The sequence below is a fragment of the Musa acuminata genome, chromosome BXJ3-6 (genome assembly GCF_036884655.1).
Source record: "Musa acuminata AAA Group cultivar baxijiao chromosome BXJ3-6, Cavendish_Baxijiao_AAA, whole genome shotgun sequence".
Lineage (NCBI taxonomy): Eukaryota > Viridiplantae > Streptophyta > Magnoliopsida > Zingiberales > Musaceae > Musa > Musa acuminata.
Genome location: NC_088354.1, coordinates 39,059,983 through 39,081,139, shown reverse-complemented (window position 1 = coordinate 39,081,139; position 21,157 = coordinate 39,059,983). Strand labels below are relative to the sequence as shown.

General features: G+C 38.6%; 2 protein-coding genes across 8 annotated transcripts; one reads left to right on the top strand and one right to left on the bottom strand.

The window, feature by feature from the left end:
- The first annotated feature begins 131 nt into the window (after positions 1-131).
- On the top strand, positions 132-16,804 carry LOC135581524 (E3 SUMO-protein ligase SIZ1-like). Of its 7 annotated transcripts, none has more exons than XM_065155874.1 (19): positions 132-280; positions 558-618; positions 1,651-1,731; positions 2,323-2,365; positions 2,851-2,929; positions 3,032-3,194; positions 4,562-4,695; positions 6,444-6,512; positions 7,506-7,593; positions 8,993-9,068; positions 9,311-9,384; positions 10,027-10,134; positions 12,090-12,251; positions 13,350-13,454; positions 13,533-13,613; positions 13,709-14,858; positions 15,693-16,050; positions 16,173-16,239; positions 16,429-16,804. In XM_065155874.1, the coding sequence occupies exons 1-17, from the start codon at positions 150-152 to the stop codon at positions 15,836-15,838; spliced, it is 2,751 nt and encodes a 916-aa protein (XP_065011946.1). In that variant the 5' UTR covers positions 132-149; the 3' UTR covers positions 15,839-16,050; positions 16,173-16,239; positions 16,429-16,804. The 7 variants fall into 7 exon arrangements, with proteins under 7 accessions (XP_065011946.1, XP_018683551.2, XP_065011944.1 ...); XM_018828006.2 differs by having other exon boundaries at positions 16,330-16,804; XM_065155872.1 differs by having other exon boundaries at positions 16,133-16,239.
- Positions 16,805-19,364: 2,560 nt separating this feature from the next.
- On the bottom strand, positions 19,365-20,387 carry LOC135641471 (uncharacterized). The gene has a single exon (XM_065156833.1). It carries the CDS (start codon positions 20,385-20,387, stop codon positions 19,365-19,367), a length of 1,023 nt encoding a protein of 340 aa, XP_065012905.1.
- Between the last annotated feature and the right edge of the window lie 770 nt (positions 20,388-21,157).

Here is a 21,157-nt window from a genome sequence, read left to right as displayed (position 1 = left end):
CGACCATCATCACACGCAGGAGAACGCCGATCTCAGCCGTTCGCTTACCGCCGTCCGACCCATCGCCGTGCGGACTCACGCGATTGTAACAAGCCCGATTTAAATCCTCCGCACACGTCCGCAATAGCGCCCCTCCTCGAGTTGGTAGAATGCGACCGAACACAGCGTGGAATGGTGCGATCGCAACTCTCGGCCGTCGAGTTCCCGTGTTCGCGAATCTTGAAGCAGAACGCTTCCCCGAGTTCCTCCTCCAACTTGACGACGACGACGAGAAAAAGCGGTTGCTCTAGTGATTCTTTCCCACCGGTTTCGTACGATTTCTCCTGTTCGATCGATCGATCATCACTTCCGCCGTTCATGGTCAATCCTTTTTGGGTTCCTTCAAAACCCTAGTTGGGATCCGCCGCCAGCGATGTTTGTGTGGCGAGATAAAGCTTGGATTGGGATCGGAGAATCTATTTTGATTCCTGTCGATTGAGAGAATTTTGATTTGTTTTTGAATCGGTCTCGAAGATTATCCGATCAAGTGGCACCTACTTTCTTGCTGGTTTTTCCAGGGGTTGGATTGCTGCCTTTGGTGGCGGAATTGGGTCGATGGATTTGGTGGCCAGTTGCAGGGTATTTTTTTTTCTCTATAAATTGTTGCTCACTTCTGCTTTTAATTGCTTGCTTGTTCCATTTGTTTCACCTTCTTGAATTGCTTATGGGGATTAATTGTGACGTTGTATGGAGATGGATTCTTGTAGTGCTTATTTAAGTTGGTTGGGCGACTTTGTGATTGGAAAACGAGGTTGATAGGCAGAATTTCACCCTTGAACTGGGTTTCCTTGCCAAGTATATCGGAGTTTATTATGCATGGGTCTCTTCTTTGTTTCTTGAATACTTCAGTTTTGAACATAATTTTCTGATCATTAAACGGTGGCTGTTTTATGACTTCGTAACTAGGATTAATAGTTGAATATAACAAGATAATGTTGATGCGATAAGGCTAAAATATAGTTCTGTATTGACTGAATTATTTGTTACATGGTAATGCATGGCTCAGTTTCTAATTGTAAAATTGAAATTGCGTCAAATGAAATAAAATAAATTACAGGTGATAAAATTTCTTGAATATTTTAAATAACTTAGGTGCAAATACAGATGTTATCTCTTCATACAGCCAGTAGAATGACAGTATCTGTTCTAGCAAGATCTTCAAATCAGTGAAAAATATCAGATATATATTATAGTAACTTAAAGAGCTTGACTACTATATTCAATTTCCACAACAGACATTGTTTTAACTGAAAATATATTAACCCAACAGCCAAACTACTTTTTTGCTTTTTTTTCCTTGCATGTGTGGATATATTTGGATTACCTTTTACTTCAAATTTATGTTTGTTGCATTATTTGTAACAGAGAGTTCAACCTCTGCTGATGTCTCTCTTCCCAGAGGCCACTTTTATGCATCGCTTCATGGTTGTTGTTGATGTTGGGTGTTGTTTAGTTGTTGTGCTATCTGCTTTTATGTGTGCATGCATACAGTGATTATTTTGAGAATTAGCCTTTGCCAGTTTAGCAAACTCATGAATAATAAGACCAATGCGATTATTAAGAATGCTTCCCTTTCGCTCCATTTATTGATGTCTATGTTATTTACATCAGGATAAGTTGGCATGCTTTAGAATAAAAGAGCTGAAGGATGTTCTGACTCAACTAGGTCTCGTAAAGCAAGGAAAGAAGCAGGTCAGCTATTGTTATTGTTTAATAAGATTATTATTTGTTTTTTAAAATATATCTAGAGCTAGAAGTTGTGAATGTTATACAAGAAATGCCATGGGACATGGGATAATCAAGTTGAGATAAATAGGGTATTACAATAATCAGCACCTGAGCAACTTTCTGTCTTTGTTGTGACCAGTAAAATTCTTCATAACAGAACCTGAACTTGCAAGATCCATCCATAAAAATCATTGTAGCTAATGTTTTTTGTTTAGAATATTAGAAGATATTATTTTCTACTACTTCTTCTGTTTTGAGGCTTATATCTTTTTTCTGTTTTCTAGTTTGCATTATTTGCTATCCTGCATAGTTAACTGATTCCGAAGAGAAGTTTAATGCCTTCTGATTGAGGATACTCAATTAACATTGTTACAGTCTTACAGACAAGTCTCCTGGAATGTCATCATGTGGGCGGTTTATTCTTGCATGTTCAGCCATATAACCTTGCAGATTATAATCTATCGCCAGCACTAAGACTCCTTTGTGTTTTGATTTTTTTGATCTATAATTTTCTCAAATTTATTAGTAATTTGATTGTTTGTTGGTGCTATGCAGGACCTTGTGGACAGGATTTTGCAACTGCTTTCAGATGAACAAGGTAGTGACATCACTCTATTTTTGGCAGTTCGAACATAATAGATAATTTGTGATGTTGTCTACATGTCAGATTTCTTGAAATTATCTTCTGATTGTTGTTTAGATTGTCTGATTATTGTTAATCCTTATCCTTAGAGTTGGCTTGTTTGTTCCATGAATTTGCTTTCCTTCTTCAAGGCGAATGATGTTAAAGCGCCTGTCACTTGAAGTTATGTACTCAGGTCTTTTAAATATTTTGATTTCTTTTAACAACAGAGCGTCCAGTAATCATTGTGTATCTAAGTTGAATGCCACCTTCATCTTTCCGACGTGTACTTGATTGCATATGTATCTATGCATGTTATTTCCAAGGATAGTGATGCAGTATTCTTTTGCCAACCAAGCAATATTCTTATCTATTGTCTTTTTTGGCCTTTGGATACCCTCCTTTCCTCTTAAATATCTCGTTTTTCCTTAGATTTTTGTCAAGTGTTAACCTTTCTACAGTTCCCAAGTCACAGGTTTGGGGAAAAAGAAATTCTTTCTGGAAAGATGAAGTGGCTAAAATAATCGATGATGCTTACAGGTGATCATGATTTTGGCCATTATCTATGTCAGCCTTCTGTTTCAAATATTTTATCAAATGTGTCCTATAATAGCATGATCAACTTGCTAATTAAATTATTAGGAGGAAGATTCTAGTTCCTGGTGCCACAGACTTAGCATCCAAGAGTGGTATTGTCACAGATTACAATCAGGTGAAGCCTAAAGAGGAAATTGATGATTATCGTTTGGAAATGAAGGTTCGCTGTCCCTGTGGGAACTCATTTAGTACTGATTCAATTATTCAGGTATATATTCTCCTTTTGGCTTTTCAATGTTCCTAAAGTTAATTTTGACCAGCATCATGTTCTTCGCTTTATATGATACAAAGCATGTATACCATTAAATTTCACTTACATGATTACATCATCATGTTTTAGTATTTTAATGGTTGAATTTATTTTTCATGAGAATTATTTGGATCAACTGAGGTCTGTTCTTCTCTAGAGATGCTGTACATGTTTTTTCTCTGTTAGGTGTATCATGACATCATCTTAAATCTTCTTGGTTCCATAGTCATACTTTTGAAGACTCTGCATCAGTCATGATGGCTCTATTAATTTGGCCATCTTTTGTTACTATGAATAAATTATTGGGGTCTGTATGCTTGTGCTATTTTTTTTAAGTGTGATCTTTGTGTGCTTATTTTGTGTATAAGGGCATCTTCTATATGTTTTTTCTTCATTTTTATTAATAATTGTAGCAGCATATAAAGTTGAGATTTTGAAAAGTATGAAAGCCTTAAAAGAAGCAACCACAAAATTGCTAGCACAATTTGAAGTGTGCTATTAATTGATTTAAGCAATACCTACAGTGTGTTGTCCTTGTGGAGTATTGTTTTGAAATGAGCTTTAATGATTATAACATCATACTTAGGAAATCAGTTTAACTTATGCAAATTACAAAAATAAAACAAACTTCATGTTCTTTCTTAATTATTCATCAAACTAAAGCTTCCTTAGTTTTGTATGCCGTGGGGCCTTATTTATAAATTTTCAATTATGACTGATGTAATGCAATATTACCGCATATTTTTAGAATTCAAGTAGTTTTGAACTATAATTTAGTTGTTGTTGCATTTTTCTCCATAAGCTTAACATAAGGAGAATGCTTAATTTGATGCTTGGACTGTACTGGAGCACATTCCCCATTCCTGGCCTTATTTTGCATATTTTACATCTTTCTCTCACTCGTCATTACCATTACCATGTGATATACTTCTATTTTTCTGTTTAATACATGTTTTACCCTTTGATGTGCGTTTTTCTTGTGACTGCTAGTTATCCAAGCAGCTTTGAACATTTCTAGGGTTCGTAATGTGCTGAGCGGGCAAGGCTGGAAAGATCCAACTTTTTTGCTTTTCTACTTCTATAATATCTTCTAAAAGCAATTTTTTTCTTAAAAACCAAATTCCTCTTTTCTTGGTATTGGTTGCTCTTGTTGCTTGGCTTGTTCACTCAAATATGTTTTCTTGCTAGCTTTCCTGGTTTTATTTTTATTTTTATCTCCAGTATATGCAGTTCTTTGCTGGAGTCAACTATTCTTTAGATCTTTTGAATCTTTATTACATGATGAATTTTTGCATTGTTTGACTAATGGCGTTTTCTGATTATAGTGTGAGGATCCTGGGTGTCAAGTGTGGCAGCACATAAGTTGTATAATTATACCCGAGGGAACTCTGGAGGGTCCTTCACCTGAACTTCCAACTCGTTTTTATTGTGAATTATGCAGAATCAGTAGGGCTGATCCGTATGTCATGCCTATCCTTGTTTCCCCCCTGATATTGCAAGTACTTTGGTCATAAGAGTTAAATCTTTAATTTTTATTACAATGAATCTTGGCTAATATTGTTTGAGTAACAGTTTTTTTATCTGTATTGGTACTACCTATGTAGTACTGTCTCGTAAAAGATACTGAACTTTGTTTTAGGTATTTGTGATATTTATGTTTAATTTATATTTTTTATTCTGGTTATGGTATATGCCTCTGATCAATTTCTGCTAAAAAATTGTAATATTATCTTTCTAGTCAGAATCAGTTTGCACTGCCTTCTATTCTCTAAGATAGTGTCTATCTTTATCTATAACAAAAATGGTTGGTCGCAAGGTTCGACTTACTGGTTTGAACCGGTATATCGATCGGTCGGCAGCACGGTACGTGCCGCTCCATACTAGTATACTGTATGTCGATACGATAGGGTATATCGATGGCACAAAAAAAAGAAAAAAATAGGTCCGAAAATCCCTGAAAAATAGAAAAAAAAGTTAGATTAGGGTTTTTTGAGTTAGAAATAAATATAAATTTAGTATAATTTTAGCAAAAATAATCTAAGCTAGGAAAGAATGGTGGCACATATTTTTTTGGGTTTTGAGGAGAGCAGGTTTATGGTACATTCCAGATCTTCCTTCCGTTGATATTGAATTATTTACTAGTTGAGAAAATGAGAGAGTGAGAGAAATATGTGAATAAGAGAATGAAAGAAATGTGAGTGAGAAAGTGATTGAAAGAGTAAATGAGTTAAGGAAAGCGAAAATGGAGAGAATGAGGGGGTAGAAACTCTTTCTACTAGTTCAAACGGTCAAAGAGACCATTTGTATCAAATCAGTCCTAGCCCTTGATCGGTATCGGTCGAAATCTGGTAATGGTCGGATTTCGATTGTTCCAATCGGTACAGACTTGTATCGGGCGATACGAGACCATTTAACATAGACCACCTGGTATAGGGTGGTCCGCGTACCAGTCCCCTATCAGATCGGTACGTTGGCCTATAACGAGTGGTATATTGCAGCATGGCACACCCTTACTTGGGTGTGTCGTCAGTAAGGTACACAGTACAAATTGTAATATGTGTTAGTTGTTTGATCTCTTTTTCTTTCTACTGACTCGACATAACTGAGAGGTTGATATAATACTGATAATTTTATAGATGTGACAGTGTCCAACGTGTGTAAAATCATCTTGAAGAGCTGTAGAGAAGGAGCATACTGTCTTTGGTCACTTTAATATTTTACTTGATAAAAATATCAATTTTATAGGAAAATAAATAGAAAAAGATCATGTTGGTTGGTTGGTGATAAAGAAGGTTTGGCCTCACTCAGGGTCTGCAGTACCGAACTGTACCGTACCGGTCCGACCGGTTGTCGGTACGCGGACCGCCTGTTACCGGTCCGAGTGCACTATAGCACTGTAGCAGTACTACAGTATTCGGCACACCTGGGTGTACCGTTCGGTATACCGTACCGTACCGTACCGGTACCGAGCCCAGATCGAAATACCGGTACGGTACGGTATTGCGAACCTTGGCCTCACTATGATGATTTTTAAAGGGAAAAAAAAGACCACTTCATGAAAGCTAAGGTAGCACTTTCCTGTACTTCAGCTAGCTTTTCCTACAAATTCTATGCCTTATTTCTCTATCCATCATATCTCCTTTTTTTACCTGTCTCAAAAGATAAGCAATTACTTGTTGATATTAGTGCCACTCTTGTGAACTACAGGTTCTGGTTGACAGTGGGGCACCCATTGCTTCCTGTAAAGTTGACATCTTCTGGAATAATTGGCGATGGGTAAGTGCTCTGTTATTATTCTTCTTTGTACATACATAATCTCATGAACTTGTTAAAAACACCATAAAGGCTTGTTGATTTGGGATATGGAAAATAATCATATGAAACTTATTGGTTAGCTACTGTCATATGTCCTTGATCAGATAGCAAATCAATGCTTTTCTTCCCTATAAATGGTTCAGATCCACCCGCATTACCTTGTTCATTCATTCTTCTATTATTTTGTTTTTATGGTCATAAGCATGTTTGGTCTCCACAACTAATGTCAAATAGAAGTATTTGTATAATTTGTTTTTGGGTGGGAACGAGGCATGTCGTTTTCGCTTTCTTGAATTGGAAAATCAAGAATTAGATGCCCAAAAACTTGTGTTTCCTGAATTGTTAGTTGATTACTAATGATGGATTGTCCTTTTTGCTTTGAGATTCTAAAATATTATGATTTATTTTAGGAGACATCTTTTGTACTCACCTGTGAGTACCATATGTGGATTACAGGAAAAAAAGCAGTCACGTGAAGGACAAAATGTCGTTAGCAATCAATTACTATTATTATATGAGAAAAAGGCTCAAGTTTAATAAATTATGACAATATTGGAACACTTTGGTAGTGTAATTTCTGAATATTTAAGTTGACTGCAGAATTGCAGGTACCATTTATTATTTCTGGATTTTAAGAATTTGTAGGACCTCTTATATGAAATTTTAATAAACCAAAATGCTCTTTGTAAAGTGGGATTTTGGGTGATTGTCTATCTATTCATGCATTGTTTGATGTGAATTTTATGAACCAAAATGCTCTTTATATTTATTTTATGATTTTGCATTGTTTGATGTGAATTTATAGTACTGATTGGCTTATTTTGCAAAAGTGATGTCCATTTCATGATGCTTGTTGATCATGTGTACATCCTACTTTTAGTGCCTTCCTTTAATTTGTCTCTATTATGTGTTTTCTTGTAATATTTTTCTCTAATTTTGCTTGTAAATCTCCAGCACAAACACATTGCAAAATGTGGAAAGGATATTTCAATTGTCAAGAGCAGATAGAGAATTGTTCCAGAGAGCTGACTATGATCTCCAGGTTAGCTTATGTCCTTGGTTCTTTTAGAATTATTGGTTTTTTCGAGTTACTACTCTTTGGAACTTTTGATTCACCAATTAATTTACATAGACTATTGTGGTTAAGCATACCCACATCCAGTGACATCATCTTGCCATTTATACTTGGGATTGATGTGGACTTGTGAGGAGGCTATTGTGTTTGGTGAGGCTTATCTGTCACATTTGGAGTGGACTGCATAAGTAATTAGATGGCATATGCATCATGTTTTTTTCCATGTGAAATCCTCATGTTTATGTGCATATAGCCATCATTTTTTAGTGCAAACAAGTAATTATTCAAAACCTCTGATCTCTCATGAATCTTTGATTATTGCAACATCCCTGAAACAGACATTTTCTCAATATAGCCTTGGGAAATGTGGAACAAGACATTTTAATGATTTGCATAATTGCAAAGGTAAGAAACAACAACCTGTACCAATGTATCTCATCTATGGGAAGAGGAGCATCACTAAGAACCTCTCTGTTGTATTAACCTAATTTTGTATACTTGCAGAAATTCATCTGAAATTACTAGACCATGACAGTAGCGATTACATGGATTAATGTAATAACACATTATATGCTTTACGGCTCTTTGCATATTTTCATCACTAAATGCATATATAAACACATGTATCTAGACATAAAACTTGCATGTGGATTTTTGTACCTTATTTGAAATTTCAACTGATTTTTTGTTGTCTTATAATGATCCTGCATCAAGAGAATGTTCTACTGCTCTGAGTTTCAAGTCAAAATTGGATTACAGTTTTATGCATTACTTCTCATCGTTTTTCACTTTTATATTGCCACCATCTTAGTGCTGCAGCCACCTCTATCTCTTTCCAATTATCATTGCCATCTTTGCTACTACCATGTCAACAATAATTATCTTTGCTCAACCACATTCATATCCCCCTCCACATATGCTACCATCACATCCCTTGTGACAGTAATTTCCACCATCACCATAATTATGTTCACCACGGCTGCTATTGTTTTCGTCGCCTAGGTTTCAAATGCTAATCAGAACAGTATGTAATAATCCATATTTATCGGTTTGCCTAATGATCCGAGTGGATAGCTCAGTGTTGGTTGGTATTTCATTTTATTATTTATTCGGTGACATTTGAAGGTACAGGATGATATGCTTCTTAGTTTGTTGGTACCATACTAGGCTGAATGTCTCAGGACTGAGATTTTAAACCCTGGTCATCCTCGTCACCACCTTCATTCCCTTTGCCATTCAATTGCCACTAGCTTTGAAGATTACCACCAGTATATCAACGACAATCACCTTTGTCACTGCCATGGATGCCAAATCTATTATCACCACTTACTATGTACAATGATTTTAATGGTGTGTTATATTGCAGGTTTGGTGTCTACTACTCAAAGATAAGGTTCCATTTAGGATGCAGTGGCCGCAATTTGCAGAGTTGAAAGTTAACGGTATGTAAGTAATCTGCCCTTGCGTCTATTGCAGAACATGCCATGATCTTGTTGCTAATTTTTCAAATTGTTTAAACATTCTTGGTCTGTCATTCATCCTAAGCTCTTGTTTTGTCAACCTTAAAGATTGTCATATATGTTTGTAGCAGATGGTGACTAATATGGGCAAGTTATATTTGCAGTGCATATCTAATGTGCTTGATCTTTCTGGCTACATATGCTGATGTTTTCACTTTCAACAGGAGTTGCAGTCCAAGTGGTTGCTAGACAAGGGTCACAGTTATTGGGTATAAATGGTCGGGATGATGGTCCAGTGGTCAGTCACATGGTTCCTTGAGGCCCACAGTACTTTTACTGCATGTTATAGAAGCTCATATTTCTATGATTCATCTTAATCTATGGTCACTGCAAATTTATTTCCCTTTTATTCCTAAATATGTATGATATTCTTTCTCATAAGTGAAATCACAAACTGTGAAAACCTGGAGTGCAAAGATGTTAAATAGCCTTTGGTTACCCAAGGCCATGGTCTTCCTTTAAGATCCTGACAATAGTCTATGAATGTTGCCAGTGGCCCCATCGATGATCTTGGTTAAATTATATATTCAAAACCCACCATTATCTTTAAGTAATTTTCAGTATCATGTCCCTTGCTAATGCAGCATATTCAGTCAATTTTAAACTGTCATCTGTGTAAATGCAAATTTACACAACAGTATGTGTAGACGATATGAGTGTGTAGGCTGTGAGGCTGATTTAGTCCAAGACCGTAGCCCAAGCTTTTGGGAGACCACCTGTAACGACAATGGTGGAAAGATGTTATGAACTTCATACAAGAAAACCACATATGATTTACCAATCAGGACATAGTTCTATTACAGTTTATAAGCATTATTTAACTTCCCATGCATTTATTTCTTGACATGGATATGCCTTATCATTTGATTGTTTTATTTAGATAACCACGTGTACCAAGGAAGGCAGTAACAAAATTTGTTTATCATGGCGTGATGCTCGAGTATTCTGTTTTGGAATCAGACTTGCAAAGAGGCAGTCAATACAACAGGTAGTTTATTTAAATTTTACTTTGTGCCCATGAAAGTTTGAAATAATCTGTTGACTTAGATAATTTGTTTGCATTACATGTGACATTATCATCATTTGCTGTTAATATGAGCTAGTATGTTTGTTTATACTATTTTGCCTTGTTCATTTGTTTGTTATTCGATTGATTGTTTCCTTCTAGTTAGACTCAGTATTTTGGACGACAGCTTATCAGCTGATAAAAGGAAACTTGACCTCCTAACCTGGCTTCAATCATGTCATAATGTTGATTAATGAAGTCTCTTCATCTAATGGCACTCATTTTTATAAGATAGTGGATAATGAGTAATCAACATGATAATTATGGTGTATGCCCTAATTAGGGTATTTAAAATAATTTCATGGCAGCTTATCCTGCATTGCACCTATTGATATCATGTATCCAAGTGCTAGTTGTATCATGATGTTCATTGTTCCAACAGCAACAGCCGTTCTGATAAATAAGCTGTTAAGATGGGATAATATTTTGATCTTTTGAGGTGTCATAAATTTCATCCTCTAGGACTTGTGAGATTCCTTTCTATTTCTTCTTAAGATCATAAAAACATTTTAAATATCATGAGAAAAATGAAAATACAAAATTTATAAAAGTTAATGGAATGAAGAATGATATCAAGTCCAACATAATTAATAAATGAGCATGATGCTTTTGAAATTAACTCATGTTCTCTTTTGGAGCCCGCAACACATTGGGGAAGACTATTTAGTTTGGATTATGTTGTGGGATTAGTTGATTCGTTTTATTGGGTTGTGGAACATATTGAATTAGTTACTTAGGTTGCTTGCTCCATTGTATAAGATGTTTTGATGTTATTTCTAAAATCGGGTCAATAACAGTGGTGCTAGTAGTAGAAGACCTGAAAGGTCTGGAAGTATTTCTTTTATTGTTTGACTGTTTTTGTTGTTCTGAGTTTCTTTTTTTCCTTTTTAGAGGACTTTAGAGTATTTTATGAATTTTATTTGTTTTAGTTGATATGGCCCACAAAACATGCAAATCGGGACAAGTAACCCCGATAGCAGTTCTGAGGACTTATTGGCATTGTTGAAATTTGTGTTGGCATGTGCATGCTAACAAAACAATCAACGTAAAAAGGATTAAAAGAGATGGAAGGAAGTATTGAATTTGCATACATGCATGGGCATGGTACATCCCCAACTTGGCATGAGGCTTGTTCATAGAGTTGCAACCATCCATTGGGTATTGCTTCCTTTTGAACTCATCACACCCAAAAGATGTTGAGTACTTTTCTTTCTCAATTTGTACCTTAGGGTTGGGGCTTCACAATGGTTTTCAAGGTGCAGGACTTGGATGTGTGAAATTGTTCTTAAGTGGAATAACTGCTTGATACTATCTTGATTCTTTTCCCTATTGTTTGGGTTGTTTATGGAAATGTTTGCAGGTTTGATAAATGTTGCGTTGGATTTACATCTAAATGATGCCATGTAGCTCCATATCTGTTAGGAGATGGAGAGCTACTGTCTTATAAGCACCAGCAAGCCTCCTCTCCTCAAGGATCCATTTATGACAAAATCATGCGGGCTATAATTTAAAGCAGATAATACCTTTAGGGCAGCTGGAACTAGCTAGTGACAGACATGTTCCATCACACCTTGCATGAAATAATTACTTCTGCTAAAGAGTCGTAAGCGGCCCTACAAATAACCATAGACACCATAGACAGTTATCAGGAACCTCCAATTAAAAAAATTTATTTCATTGTGATGTGATTCTGTTTGCTTTTAATTTGTGTGAAAAGTCTTGGATAGTTCCCAACATATCAGAAGTGTCAAAATACAATAAATGTCTGGTACTTACAGATTTTGTTTTTGACTTCAATGTGGATAGATTTTTCCTATTTGTTTTCCTGATTTTTAATTGATTGTTCCTTGTCTAAGGGACCTATTCTTTAATTCTAGGTTCTTAGTTTAGTGCCCAAGGAAGCAGATGGTGAGTGCTTTGAAGACGCTCTTGCTCGTGTTTGTCGCTGCATTGGTGGTGGAACTGCTACAGAAAATGCTGATAGCGATAGTGATTTAGAAGTGGTAGCTGATTCTGTTACAATCAATCTCCGTTGTCCTGTAAGTGGAAGTATACAGACTAGTGCTCAGAGTGTTATATGTAATGCTGATTGAAGTAGCATTGATGCATCTGTATTATGTTTGATTTCCTACCAAGCTAACGAGTTGAGTTTTATCTAATATCCGTATGGAGCAAAGTTGTGTTTTACAAAAGAATCTTTGGAAGAAAACTATATAGGCCCACTTTAGTTTGTTACAGCTGGTTTCCCCCAATGATGACCCAAGAAATTTTGCTATTGATGGAGGTTTGTATGATCTGTGATGTTTTAAATAATAACTTGCAGACCAGCTGTCTGCCCCTAAAGACAAACCTTTTGTTATGTTGCCTTTTAATCTCTTTTCCAGTTCAACAATGATACAAATTTTGTACTCATAAAACTTGATACCTTTTATGTGAATTATTTACTAAAAAATTGTCCCAAGAAGTATATATGATGCTTGGCCTTCATCATGCAATACAAATTGATCGAGGCATCTGAGTTTCAGTGATCTTCTGTGCGTGCTTCTAAAACCAATGTAGATATGATTGACTGGGATTTAAATCTTGGCCACCAGATAGTTAAAGGTATCAGAACATTAGGTGGTACTCAGAAGTACCATCTGGTATCATTGAACTTATTATAAAAAAATGGATGATACTGTACCAATATCGAGTCATGTGCTTTGATACCACTACTTGGTTGAACCCGTAAATACTGATTCGTAATGATTGGTATGTTCGAGATTTCAAACCTTGATGATTAACCTCTTAGTTATCATGCTTATGTTTAAAGAAAATAATCTGTATCCCTCTGCACATAAATTACATTGGATAAATTAGTTTATAATAGATATACTGGTAACTGAACTTCTACTGTGTCATGTCACAACCAAGGATTGAATTGTTGCCTGCACAAGGAGTTGACCTAGCTGTGCAGAGTCTTGATGGCTCTTTTATACTACTACTGCATCAGGCTAATTTTCGGCTAGTATTCACCAGCAGAGGAATGTTAGCTGTATCAGGCCAATTCATATTGTGCTGACAACACTGAAATTCTCCATTCCGCTAATTTTAAAATTTTGGTCATAAAGTAGTTTTTCTCCCATTTCAATTTGCAGATGAGTGGTTCTCGGATGAGGATAGCTGGCAGGTTTAAATCTTGTATTCATATGGGGTGTTTCGACCTGGAAACATTTGTGGAACTTAATCAACAATCTCGGAAGGTTGTGATGATACTTTCGAATAGTCTCTTCTTACTTTTTTTCTTTTTTGCACTAAGAAATTTGTTTGCTTTCATGCAGTGGCAATGTCCTATTTGTCTCAAAAACTATTCCCTTGAAAACATTATCATCGACCCATATTTCAATCGCATCACTTCATTGGTATGTACTTCAGTCAATCATTCTTTTAACTTTCAATTGGTTCAATATTATATGTATATATTGAACAGTTTCCCATTTTTATTTTGGTGATACAGTTGCATAATTGTGGAGATGTAAATGAAATTGATGTAAAACCTGATGGTTCTTGGCGCATTAAGAATGAAGAATTTAGTGATCTATCTAAGTGGCATCTGCCTGATGGTTCACTTTGTGCTGATACATGTGCAGAGGTGAAGCCTGACCTGGAGAAACTAAAGGAGATTAAGCAGGAAATTACTTCAGAGGTGCATAGAAATTTGAAATTAAAGCGAAACAGACGGGGATTTTGGGAAGTCGGTAAACCTGACGATATGAGGCTTCAAACCTCTCAGAATCATGTCCTCAGTAAGCTTAAAGATCATTGTCAGATCATTCCTATGAACAGTAGTGCAACCTGTAGTTATAGAGCTGTGGAAGACCCAAGTGTCAATCAAGAGGCAGGGCATTTTGGTTCATCTTTGAACAGTATCCATGAGCTAAATTCTCTGGTTTTCAATTTTGATCCAACATATAATGTTGATAATAGAGTTCAACCTGCACCATTGAATACACCAGATGTTATTGTCCTCAGTGATTCTGATGAAGATAATCATACACCACTTTCTCCTGAAACCGCCCATGACACTTGTCTGGCTGGTGGTGGTGAAATCCCTTTTCCTAGCCATCTTGAAGTTTCAGAAAGAATCATTGTAGATGCTGATCTTGAGATGTACAGTGGTTTTTGCGCTGGTTTGTTTGACAATAATACTGATGACTTTGACATTCCAAGCCCTAGCTTCCAACTATTTGGGTCAAATGCTGAAGTACAAGATCCTTTAGTTGATTCACATACTTCTCTTGACCGTGCACTAACTGATGCCTATGGCTTAGCATCCAATGGTGGTTTTGGGGACACTTCAAGAATTCAAGATCTTTCTGCTCGTCATACGAGTATTGAAATACATGAAAGCGTGGTTGATAATCCCTTGGCATTTGCTAGTGATGACCCATCTCTTCAAATTTTTCTTCCTACTCGACCAGCTGGAATTCCTCTGCAGGATGAGTTGAATGACCGCAATGAAGTGCCAAATGAGGTCACCTCTGATGATTGGATATCGCTTACCCTTGCTATTGGTGGAGATGATGGTAAATCTGCCCCTGTTAAGAGACCAAGGTCAGAGCAGAAATTCACACCAAAGGAGAGGATGGAACCATTAGATGAATCTGGTTAGTACCTTCTCGATAAAACGGACACATTATTTTCTTGGTGCCTGCATCAATCTGTCTAGGACACTAGCTTACTGTGGAAAGAATTTAAACTTTAAATATTTCTCTTACCTAAAGATTTCAGACATTTCCAAACATGGTCTGATGGTTTCACCACCTAATTTTCATAATGAAGAGCCTTTAGATAAAACAATATTGAAAGAAGAATAATCCGCTTTGATGTAAAATGCCAAGATATTTTACTGTATGTGTTATTCATTTTTAATGAATGGTGAAGTACACATCTTTCACTTTGTATTGCTTTAATGCTCTTGGGGTTTCTACCTTCTCAATGTTAAATAAATGATGATACATGTTTAAGAATCCACTGAATGCACTCATGGAACCATTGTAGCATTGGCATTTTAAGTTGTTTTGTTGTCTTCTGTACGTGGCTCTGTTTTTGCTGCTCTTTTGCATCACATGTGCTTATATTGTGTCCATTTAGACCAGAAAGGGATCCCCTATTTCTTTCTATTTGCATCCTATACCAGAAGTACACTTGATTTCATGCTCATGCTTGTTTGCACTAATATTTCCATTATATTTCTTTTTTGTCAATTATGCTTTTTTGTTAACAATCTGTCAACGTTATGTAGGTGCCAATTTCTTATTTTATTACTAGTGGGCTACCACCTTTCTCATGGCCTTTTCTTTTGAACTCTTACATTTGTGAACGATCTTATAGTTATTTCATTTTTAGTTATGGTTGCTCCTCCCTTTATCTTATTCCGTAGATGAGTTATCAATTGTTTTATGGATTTAGTGAAGTTTGTTTCTCCCCTTGTGATGCAGCTTCTTTACTTTTGAGCATAAATTATAACAGAGTTGATAAAGTTCATTCAAAGAATCAAAGGTCTGAGAATCCATTTTCACATCCCCGACAGCCACGGTCTGCTAGGCCTCGATTGTATCTGCCAATATATACTGACTCTGATTAGTCATCTAATGAAGATTCAGATCATGGTTTTTTTTTCTGTAGAAAAGGACTAATAGTTGGATCTACACCTTTTTCTGTTGATTGGATAATATCATTCTTATTTATACACAAAGCAATTACAGGCAATATTTATTTTGCCATGAGTTAGATAAGTTCCTATTCCTGATCACAGTAGCAAGTGGCTTCCAATCATGCCAAGTTTCCTGCCTACTGGTGAGGCACTTTAAGTGGTTTTCTTGTTTTTTATTCCTTTATTCTTGTGTTGATTGATCTCTGACTACTACATATTGATCAGATCCTTGCAGAACTTCCTGTTTTTTCTATCTGAATTGCAGAACCAATGTGGTTGCATGCTGCAAATTGTACAATACAATTCTGTGTTGACGGGAGCCTTTCTGAGTTGTAAGTCAAATTAGTGGTTTGACTTATATGCTGTTATTGATTCTAAATTTAGTGGATTTTTGTGGTCCTTAATTTTTGGTGTCTATGAAGAAAATGCAGCATAAGCCTTCAGAAATTGGTGGACAGAAAAGCCATGTAATTAGTGCCATGATATGGTTTCCGATGATTGGTGTGTTTGATTCATGTCAGGATTCACCTTCATCAAAGACTTGTGCAAGGTCATGAGGATCATCCCCTTCCCTTACCTGTAGTGATTAGATGGATGACTGCTTCACTCACAACTTGCAGTCCTTTCACATGTATATATGTTGCTTTTATCATATTCCACATGGACTTCTATACATGCTTAACATTGTTGAAATTAGGGCCTTGCTTGCTTTCACATCTGGGTGTCACTGCCTTAACGATCTTTTTCGTGAAAGACAGCTGTTTGTATACCTTCAGAGGCATAGCCTTTGGTTTTGAAGGTACTTCTAAACCTGATTAGAAAGAGAAATTTAGTGCTGCACTTATTTGGTCAGTTCTTGAAAGTTTCCAATGAAGCGCTTCCAGAATTGTTTTCTCTTGCCTGGCATTTGTTTCACTGGATTTTTGCTGCAAGTTTATATTTCCAATCACTCGTTTTTGTTATATTGTGGCATAGTGTATGTTCTCTCCTTTTGCTGTATTGATTAATTATACATCAAACATGCGTGTTTACTGCATAGTTATGAATATCCATGATGACATTTCTGCCAAACATATATGTATGAAAATTGATCATTAGTTCACTGATGTTGAACACTGGGTGGTGAACATCAACTTATATATAGGGGAAGAATTGGAGTTCAACTAGAAAGAGGTTGAACTTTTAATACCCATCATTTTTGTTGCAATTACAGTTAATCTTACTTTATTCTTGTGGAGACTAATCCGTTCATATGAGCACTCTTGTTATAAAATGTCGAAGATGCTATAGTAATTTGTTATATTCATCTATTCCTTTTTCCTTTTCTTCATTTGTTGCTGAACTTATGTTTTATTTGTTGGATTATGTCACCTTATTTAATATCTTTCTTCTGCTTCTGTTATTATTTTGCGTATATGAAGAGTTGAGAAATCTGAGGCGTGTGTGCTTTACGAATAGATTCTAAGAAAAGATAATCTTGTTCTTATACAAGAACCGAAGTAATTGTAGAAACTGTTGTGTTGTTGTGATAAATAGTTCTGGTTTTTTTAGATTTTGTTCGCTGATATCCAATGATAAATGTCTCGCTCGGCTCTATGCCGCGGTGGGGAGGACAACCTCCTGCTGCTGCCAACGAGCCCACAGAGCGGCCGTGACTGCAGCACGGTTGTTGCCGGGCCGGTGGGCTTGCAATCGTTGGATTTCTAGCCACCGTGCTTGCCTCGTCCGCAACGAGGAGATCTGCAACAGAGGTACTGACGTTTGTGCGTTTTTATCTCCCCTCATGCTTTCTTTTGAGTTCATTGTTGTCTTGAAACTTTCCTGTTCTTGATCCAATTCTATCGGTAGCTTTGCTCGTGGCGATACTTCAGTAGCTGCCTTGTTATTTTACATCTATTGTTACCTTGATGTTGTTAACCGTGGAGTCATCACGACTTGGTTTGATCCCGAAGATGCAAGCTCGTCTCTCGTCTAGGGAGCTCACAAGAGGAGATCGGAACGGGAAGCGAATCCGGGTGGCATGATTCTAAGGCATTATTTGTTTGCTAAAGGTAAATTTAGTGTTGTCTCGAGGTTTACCTTAGCCTTACCGAGATCTCTACATAAGTGATCAGCGTCGAAATGATGTTTTCGACCTGACCCCTCTGATGGTACAGTCAGTTAGGAGGTGAAAATAGTAGAGATGCCCCCCCTTCAGACTTTGGGGTTGGTTTTTATACCCGAGCAATCAATGGAGTGTGATCGACAGCCAGTCAGGGAACCCTTCACATCATCCAAGGGCTCATTTTATGGTAACGGTTGGTAAGCATGCCTCTCTGAGGTGGTGTCAGGGAATGATGATTGCAAGAATATCGTTTGTTAGGGCTAGAGCCTGTCTGAGATAAGTTGGGGATGGTCCCTCGTGTGAGGCGCCTGGAAAGAGGGAAAAGGGGAACTGGGTCATCTAACATAATATTAATGTCCTCTATAGACAAATATGTGAGCTCTTCTGAAATCATGATTGATGAGGGTGATAGGTCGCTTGCGATCCCTGCGATTGGGTCGTTCGATCCTCCCAAAGATCAAAATGGGCAAAGGTCAGAAAATCGTGCCCCTATGGACGACTACAGAAGAGGGGCAATGTTCATTCCACGTATGTTATTGGCCAAGTGATGGTTTTGGATGAGTCAACATTGGAATGCGTATGTCTGGAAATTGCCGGTCATTGTGAGTCTCATATCTCGTCAGAACATCCATTCGCCACCGTTTCAATCTTGAGGTCAGTCTTCTTCACACCTCTCTTAGTTATTTACCACTATGCAACATATTAAACTTAGTGTCAGATGAAGCTACTGCATCAAACTCGACGAGACAATGCCAGCTACCGAAGCGTGGTCGGTCTTGTTCATGGCGTGACCTGCGCGGCTTCTGCTCTCACAATCATCGTAGCACGTGCAGCTTAAGTGCTTGCCCTCCTACTCGAGGCAACACGACAGTCTCCTACTCACCTGCCATTTTCCCCTTCCATTGTGCTGTCACTCGCAGACGCACAAATCAATCAGCCACCCGCCCTCTGTTCGGCCAGCTTGAGAAAGGAACGATCATAATAATATAACGTTGCAAAGTCTAAGGAGAAGACTCGACTTGATGACATGTGACACTGACCCTAAGTTTACTGCTTTAGAGGTGTACGGTCACACGTAGCTGCTTGTCTCTTCTCCTATTTCCATCCCAGAAAGTGATGCAAATGACCCCCGATGACCCTTTCCATCCCTCTCGAAAACCGCACCCATACAAGTCTCGACGAGATCCAAAATCGAACGCACTACCTCCCATCGATCTATCTCATTGGAATATCTATATGTTATATTCATCGAGTCATAGTAGAAACAGTAAGTAGATCCAAATGACAGCGAGCTGTCAGTGCCACCTACAGCAAACATCAGATTAATGGCCATGGAGTCGAGGTAGGGGTTTGCTACTCGTGAGAAGGGCCCGAACGACGAGGCCAGCTGCCGCTGGTCCAGAGGCAGTTGGTTGCCTCCGGGACCGCGGCCCTCCGCGCCGGCACTGAATTGCTCCGCGACAGCACCAGCGGCCGCCGCGACTCCGACCCCCCGTCCTCCTCCTCTGTTCCCGGTACCGCCTCCGCTTCCTGCACCAGCTCCTCTCCGCCGCTCGACCTCCGCTCTTCTTGCCGCTGCTGCTGTTGCGTTTTGCCTTGCCTGACATCATCCGGCAACGCCGGATCCGGGAGCGAGGACACCTCGAATCGAGCGATGGAGAGCGAAGAAGCCCGGTTGTGCGGCGCCGATCGGCATCTCATCAGCAGCAGTGCGTTCTTTGGCGGCGTCGCTATCGCTGACGGCACGGAAACCCTAGTATCGTCTTCTTGCGCCGCCTCCTTTCGATCCTCGTTCTTGTAATCTATGTCCTCTTCTCCATCCGGTGCCTTTCCGGCTCCGACGAACTCCGGAGGCTGTGGTGGCGGCCAAAAAGGATCCGGCTTTTGCTGCCGGTACCCACTACTCCCGCCAGATCGGACGCCAGCCCATCGCCACCACAGCGACCGTCGGCCTCCCTCGCCGCTTCCGCCGCCCTTGGGCCTCCTCCGAGCGCCGAACAGGCCGCATAGAAGAAGCTTTTCCAGGCACCGGCGCGGGATCAAAAATGACTTACTTCTCACTTTCTTAGGCCGAGGCTTCTTCTTCCCCGAGCACTTGTTTCGCATCCTAACCTGGCCAATGCAGGTGACCGTGGGCGAGGAGGGCTCCCCTTCCCCCGACGCGGCCGCAGTAGCCGCCGAGGTCGAACGACCAACGCTCCTGCTCCGAGACACGAACAAGGGGCTGGAACGGGCGGCTGCCGACGAAGCGAGGCGCGCGCGTGTCCGGCTACCCCCGCCAGCCTTGCATGAGAGCAAACGAGCAAAGCCTAGCGGCGACGGGAGCTTCTCCCTACCAGGGCTGGAGGCCACCATGACGCCTCCGGGCTTCATCATCTTCCCGGGCTTCGTGGAGGGAGACAGAGACCGTTCCCAACCCACCACCGTATTGCGTGGACGTGGCATTAGCTTCAAGGTTTGTGCGTCCTCTGCAGCCCCTTCTCTTTGTTTCTCCTTTAATTTATCGTAAATATTTTATATTTATTTATCTTTTACCAATCTCTCTCTCTCTCTCTCCCGTTGTACGTAAACATATATACACATGAAGGAGAGAGAGAGAGAGAGAGAGAGTAAGGCAAGAGATCAGAGTGAGGCTTTTTTTTATGACTAACTTGTTTCGATATATATTGACCACATTAATTACCAGTGTCGGTCAGTAAAGCAGACTGGCTTTTACGTAACCAAGATCCATATCAGACGGTGGCTGTGCCACCCACGTGTCCTATAGATCTAGTTGATCTTGGTCAAGGAACCATAAAGGTTCCGTATGACCCGACGTAATCTTTTCACGATGCTTCGTACCCGACACAGATTGGTCCATCCCCACGTGTCGGGAGTAATAATAGGCACGCTCGCCGCCTCCAAATCCAATTCGGATAATTACTTAAAAGAGTTAGATTGATTCCGTGATAAACTATTAGGGCTGATCTGATTTGCATAATGAGAGGAAGAGCTGGTAAAATTAGAAGGATATCAAAATATATTCCAAAATGAATGTTGCCTTTATAGTAGTGTTGAGGTTCCGACGGTAAGATTGTTGGATGAGTGAAAGAATATTCTCCTGTTGAGTTAGATCGAGCTATAAATAAGTTTATTGATATCGTTTT

What these genes read in the sequence shown, in the direction of transcription:
- LOC135581524 (XM_065155874.1), top strand. Translation starts at nt 150, where the DNA reads ATGCGACCGAACACAGCGTGGAATGGTGCGATCGCAACTCTCGGCCGT. An exon ending in GACGACGACGAGAAAAAGCG is followed by an intron (nt 281 to 557) that starts GTTGCTCTAGTG and finishes TGGTTTTTCCAG; the next exon opens with GGGTTGGATTGCTGCCTTTG. An exon ending in ATAATCGATGATGCTTACAG is followed by an intron (nt 2,930 to 3,031) that starts GTGATCATGATT and finishes TTAAATTATTAG; the next exon opens with GAGGAAGATTCTAGTTCCTG.
- LOC135641471 (XM_065156833.1), bottom strand. Translation starts at nt 20,387, where the DNA reads ATGATGAAGCCCGGAGGCGTCATGGTGGCCTCCAGCCCTGGTAGGGAG.